At 38.1% G+C, this 6315-nt stretch overlaps 1 protein-coding gene across 1 annotated transcript; it reads right to left on the bottom strand.

The window, feature by feature from the left end:
* Nucleotides 1-1306: 1306 nt before the first annotated feature.
* LOC108381910 (uncharacterized) lies at nucleotides 1307-6242 on the bottom strand (the record flags this gene model as incomplete). Its single annotated transcript, XM_017638305.1, has 4 exons — nucleotides 1307-2194; nucleotides 2265-3046; nucleotides 3130-3267; nucleotides 6097-6242. Coding segments are annotated over 4 exons (1493 nt in total), but the record flags the coding sequence as incomplete, so codon positions are not given.
* Between the last annotated feature and the right edge of the window lie 73 nt (nucleotides 6243-6315).

The raw sequence follows: 6315 nt of genomic DNA, 5'->3' as shown, positions 1-6315 counted from the left end.
TATTGGATACGCAGCAAGGTTTGACAAGGAGAGAGCATTTCTAAAATTTCGTTTATTTCTTTTAGTCACTACTTCATACAAACTTTGCTTATGCTTTTCGTTTTTAGTTTTCATTTTGGAAATTTGGCACTTTACACAAGCAAAGTATTTGCATGCGATAAGCTGGCGATAAGCCGCAGGTAAAATTTTAATACCTTTAAACAAAACACTAATCACTGAAAGTATTTGCTTCTCAAGTACACATCGATATGATTGGATTTACTTTCTTTTAAACGCACACAACTGTTTGAAGATTCGTTTTTTGTTATTCGTTATAAATAGTTTTCACGATGCTGTTTCCAAGTAAATTAACGGGCTTAAAAATTAATTTTTATTCACAAATTTGTAACGGAATGACGTTAAATAATGTTGTCAAAGTTGCGAAATAATATTAGTTTATAGAGAGCATATTTTTAATGAATTTTCAGCTGGCATACAGCAGTTAAGACCATGTTGTTAACAATATTTTCTCGGCAACAATGTTGCTTGGAGCCGACGTTGTTAGATTATTAGTATTTCTTGCAAAATAACGCTATCAAGATTTGAAAAAATTTAAATATAAATCCTTCGCAACATTTCCGTGAAAACTAAATATTGCGCAGCAAATGTTAGTTTGGGCGACATGGTGCCGGAAATTATAATTCGGTTTAAATTTTTCGTGGTCGTAGTTTTTATATATTCATGCTGCACACAATTACGGCCAAAATATAGTACGAAATAAATGTTGCGTAACAATAGAGAAACATTTACAATGTCTCCAGCATATCGTCGGTGATAAATGACGTGTCATCTGTATCGCTTGTGTTAATCGTTCATCTTTTCAACGAACGGTAGACAGTTTTGTCATTACTTTATGAGTGTAACGATTTGCAGATGCATTCCGGTGCGGACAACAAACAAAGTAAGTGTCAAGGGTACTAATTGACATAGGCGCCTGTCACACCATCAATACGGATCGCGATCCAAATATACGGATCTTGATATTTATTGAAGGTGTAGCATTAAATATTGAAGGATCGTGAGACGGACAGTAAAATATCTAGGAATCCGGATCACGGAAGCGGATCGTGAAATAAATATTGAAGTTGTAGCATATTTAAAATGCGATCCATACATTTCGTGAGTATAACTTGTACTCTCATAATGCGAACATAGAAAACGTATTCGTTCTCGGCGCTGAAAACCTTTCAAAATAAATTTACGTTGCAAATTTTAAAAGAATTATATATAGTAATGCATTCCATAATCTAAAAATTATTGGTATAAAATAAAAATATTTTTTTTTTGCGCCATAATAAGCGTTCAGCACAAAAACTATGCAAATACTGACGCGACAAATATTGAATGTTTAGCACACACTCACAATTCATCAATATTTTAAGATCCATCAATCGCGACCCGTATTGATCGTGTAACAGGCGCCATATACCGTATTGCAGTATCACCGACAATATGCGATCTAATCGAAAAGTGCCTGTGGGTTTAATTTTGCTAGGATGCACATTTTGCTTGAATTGAATTTTGGAAATCGATTAGCGAGTTGTAAAAAACCGGCCAGAGAAAAAGTTTCGAAACTTCTAAGCTTCCCATTAACGTTACTACGCAGATAATTTGTTTCTCTGTTCTAATATTTACATCATGAAAACCTCTATTACTTAAGTATACATTACATATGTAAATCCTAAACTCGTATTGCAAACGAACACCCTCAAGTTGAAAATAACCACTTTATTCCCCTTGCTGTTGTTGCTGTCCCAGCTCGGCTAATGGCTGCTGATAGTTGCATACAATTTTGGCCGCATCATTCATCATTTTTGCTGTTGAACGCACCAAGAACATCAAATGGCATTCATCGTAGACAGTTAGCTCGACACGCGTGCGCACTAGACCGTGTAGAACCGTGGCACGTTCTAGATCCAACCAACGTTGCAACGCAAGTTCGCGTTCTTTAGTCGAACCAGAAAGCACCACATCTGATGGACCCCAAAGCACAAATTCCAGTACCGATTTGGATTTTGATAGCGATTCGGCGCGTTCTTGCAACAATATATCGGCAACAATGGGCGTAACCTTAGTTGGCGGCAGCAGTTCGGTGAGCGCGATGTGTGCGCATTTGCAGAGTGTACCCATGGGTTCGTCCTCGTCATTGTTGTTGCTTTAAATACAAAATTAATTCAGGCAAATGTTTACCAACATCAGTGCTCTACTAAAAATGTATTACTCACCCTTGTAACACGCAGAGACGTGCCTGCGCATCCTTATTCTCCACATCCTTGGATAGAACTACATTCGATAAGCTCAGCGGCATCTCTTCGATCGCTTTAGCCTGCAAATTCTTCATGCCATTCACCAGCTGCAGCATTATAAAAGCCACTTCACGTGTCATGACATCGTCGAATGCTGGCATGCCCAGCATTGTAGCGCTATCCCCGGCTGCCTCCAACGAACTGCTACCACACTTCTCTAACGAGGACTCCTCGTTCAAAGTGCTCAGATTTTGCACAGATACCACATTCCGTAAGGTATTTATGGTAGCGCTATCCTTCAATCCACTAGCAGCCAAATTCGGTATGGAACCACGGAAATTGAAGTTGCTTTTGTCCAACAGCTGCGATTTGCCTTTGAGTATGGCGCCGATCGATTGTAGCGTGTCCAATTGCAAGCGTGGCAGTACCGAAATCGTAGCCTGTAACAAGGTCACAGCTGTGGAGGGCATCAGTGGCAAGTGATAGCTGGGCACCAAATCACAGAATTCCGTAATTGGATTAAGTACACCACAGACGCCACCCGATAGCTGATTCAATTCACCGCCAACACCCGAAAGCTGATTACAGTCTGCCGAAAGCGCCAAGGTGACGGGCGCTGTGGTCCAGAGTGCCGCATGGAAGGCTTTCTTGCCGACAACAAATGCTTGCGCGCCATCCAGTATGGTGAAATCCTCAAAGCGTAAATTAATGGCGTTGGCTAGGGGACGCAGAGCGGGTGGAATGACGGGGGTCTGTTGGAGCTGTATATGGGAAGATCAGAATTACATGCGTATTTATAAACTGTATTGATTTCGGGCATTAAGACACATTGGGCGCTACACACCTGATCGAGCACCTGTGCTAAGGCTTCGTGATTTGCCACGACCACTGCGGTGTAATTGTCCTCTATGGTTTTGTGTACAACACTGCGACCTTTGCGCATGCGCAAACGATTTGTAGCCTTTGCACGATGTTTGATGGCCTGCAAAAGGTTTGAACAGTAGGATGTATAAGTACATTAATGTTTTATGTTTGTATATGGGACATTACATACAATATTTACACCTCAATATTTTTTTGTGGTGAAATATATTTTTTTACATTCGTTATCGAAAAAAAGAAGACACCTATTATTTTATTTCGTCATGAAAATTCGAAAATTTCGAAAAAAAAAATTCCCGAAATTTTGAACTCACGGAGATGTATCTTTTTTCAATTGTTTGGAGTTAGTAAACTATTTGTCGGAGAAAATCAATTAAGGTATAAAAATGTGCGTAATTGCCTCGGCTTTCCATGTGAGTCTGAGATAGATTAAAATAAAAAAAAAAATTGCATCAAAAAATCGATTTTTTTTTTTTAATTTTTTTATTAACTTCATCATGTTTGATTTAAATTTTTTTCAACCTGAATAGTTGTCAAACTTAATGGAGTAAGGTTAGTATAAACTTTATGTACGCAGGTATGAAAAAACTCGTAACTTCTACAGTTTTGGTGTTTCCATTCTCAAATTTTTACAGCGTACTCCCATAAAGTTTGAAAACTATTCAGGTTGAAAAAAAATAAAAAAATCATGTTTGAGTTAATAAAAAAAAAAATACAAAATAAAAAAATGCGATTTTTTAATGCAACAATTTTTTTTATCTATCTCACACTCTCATGGAAAGCCGAGGTAATTATGCACATTTTGATACCTTAACTGATTTTCTCCGACAAATAGGTTATTAACTGCAAACAATTAAAAAAATATACTTTCCGTGAGCTCAAAATTTCGGGATGTTTTTTTTCGGGATTTTCGAATATCATGACGAAATAAAAAACTGGGTGTCTTGAGGTGTAAATAAACAAGAGGTGAATAATTTAAACATAAAATAAGGAAAAGAAAGCCAGTTTTGCCAGGTGAAGTCTAATCACAAGGCATTGCTGCCTGCAATTAATATATGTATGTATGTATATAACTACATGCTTCGAGTATTAATCTATTCTCCAATTAAGCTTTCTTCAATATATCTACATATCGTCACCAGACACGAATAAAGGCGCGAGCTCAAAAGTTGACCGCGAAAAAAGATTCATAAAAAAAACTTCAACGAAGAAAGACTCCTAACATAGTGGTCGGCGAAGAAAGCCGCGTTAAAATATTTGACGGCGAAGAAAGACGGATAAACTATTTTCGCGGTCAACTATGTTTTCGGGTGCAACAGCATGTAAAGAGTTTTTTGGGAAATGATGCTGAAGTCACCGTGTTGGCCCGATGACCCCGAGCTCCTTTATCTTAAAAGGTCGATAGCCGTCGGTGTATCTGATAGTGAATGCCATAGGGAGGACAATCTTAACTCGATTAACTATATTAACTTTATACCATCTCAGCGTTGTTAGACAAACTCAGATGCGCTTAATTTGGATAGGTGTGTAGATTCAAGGCTATCGACAGTTGAGATAAATTAGCTCGGGCAAACAGTATGTCGTTTTGTTGAAGAGTCCTTACTGAGGGCTAGCAGTGGGGAGGCGAAAATAGTGGGCTGCTTATATAAAAGGTCTTTGGTCATCGCATCCCATTTTTACCTTCCTTTTATTAGTTCGGGATGTAACTATGTAATATTGATGCACCTTAAAGATACAGCGATTTCTATTCTCAAGTTACATACTTGATGACAGTATGAATGGCAATTATAATAGGGAGGTTCTAGTTTTTTAAACTATAATTTTATTAACGAGATGTTGAAGAACCCCATTTATATATCGAGCCGCTTGCTTCAAGACAGACGCTCGCTTGTAGCAGCACCTAATGGTGACCAAATGCTACAAGCTTCAGTACACCCTTAAACAGAACATGAAAGAGTGATTCCACCAAACCTTTGTATATTTCCGTCATCACTCCAGGATATACAATGGTTGGGGTTCGTCCCTACTCTGTTAACCTTTATCCTCTTTTTGTGGAGAATTATAATTGATCGGTACCTTATAGAAAGCATTTAGACCTGCTCACTGAGCATATTCCGTTTTGAGTTCTTCCTTGATTGTGCTAGGTCCGAGCTCAAGGAAGAGTTCAGGCACTATGGGAGACGAGGCGGGCCAGGGAGGACTTACCTCTAATGATGAACGGCTGTTTGGCTATATGGGGTGTCCACCCCCTGTAAAGTAGAGGGAAATGTTTTTTATCTTTTGGTGGTACTATCCACTTCCGGTTTCGTCAGGATGTGGGTTAAACTGAGCGGAAGTAACATTTTTTAAATGTGTGTCCTAGACATGTTTTTACCACAGATTTGATTTCTGCGGACAAAAATAAATTACTTTTGTCGAAAACTTTTTTTTTCAATGGACTTCCGGTTAAAAGAATGGACCTCCGGTCTGCTTAAGCCATTTTCGGTTGAAACCGGAAGTCGGTAATAGTGCCAAAAGATAGAGCAACCCTGACTTGGTGACTAATATCCTTTTTTATTTTTCAAGATAAATATTTTCGTCCATTGCGGAAGTCCAGACTTCTGAGAATAAAGGGTTCGAAAAAAGGTTAAGTAATATCTCTTATTAGGCGTTGATAAAAAATAAATCTAATCTGAAGTCGTTCACAACTCTTAGATATTAATGGTCTTCTGCAATAACGACACAACTTAAAATTTCATGTTTTTCAGTAGAGTCGATTTTCCACAGAAAATATGGTTATTAATCAACTTAAGCCGCTATGTAACTAAAAAACATGAAGTTTTAAATTGTGCCGGTAACGCAGGAGTCCATCGATATGTACTTAAATATAAATATTTTTTATCCCCAATATCATTACATTTCTATGTGTATATATCAAACTTTCACTTACCGATGGTATGCCCCATACACTGTCATTAATATCGGTAGCTACATCACCGCCTGCCTCGCTGCCATAATAACTGTACGGCGCATATATTTCGAATTCGCCCACCTCACTGCCACAATATGAAGCTGAAATAATGCGTGGAATGTTGGCTGCGCGGAAAGCGAAGGAAAATGAGGCAGTAAGTAGGCAGTTAAAATAACAGTAAACGTAAATATGTAAATT

Source organism: Rhagoletis zephyria, unplaced genomic scaffold (assembly GCF_001687245.7).
Source record: "Rhagoletis zephyria isolate East Lansing unplaced genomic scaffold, Rhagoletis_zephyria_1.1 Rzeph_scaffold_24311, whole genome shotgun sequence".
Classification (NCBI taxonomy): Eukaryota; Metazoa; Arthropoda; class Insecta; order Diptera; family Tephritidae; genus Rhagoletis; species Rhagoletis zephyria.
The sequence above is the reverse complement of the archived record's forward strand: the minus strand, read 5'-3'. Positions and strand labels throughout refer to the sequence as shown.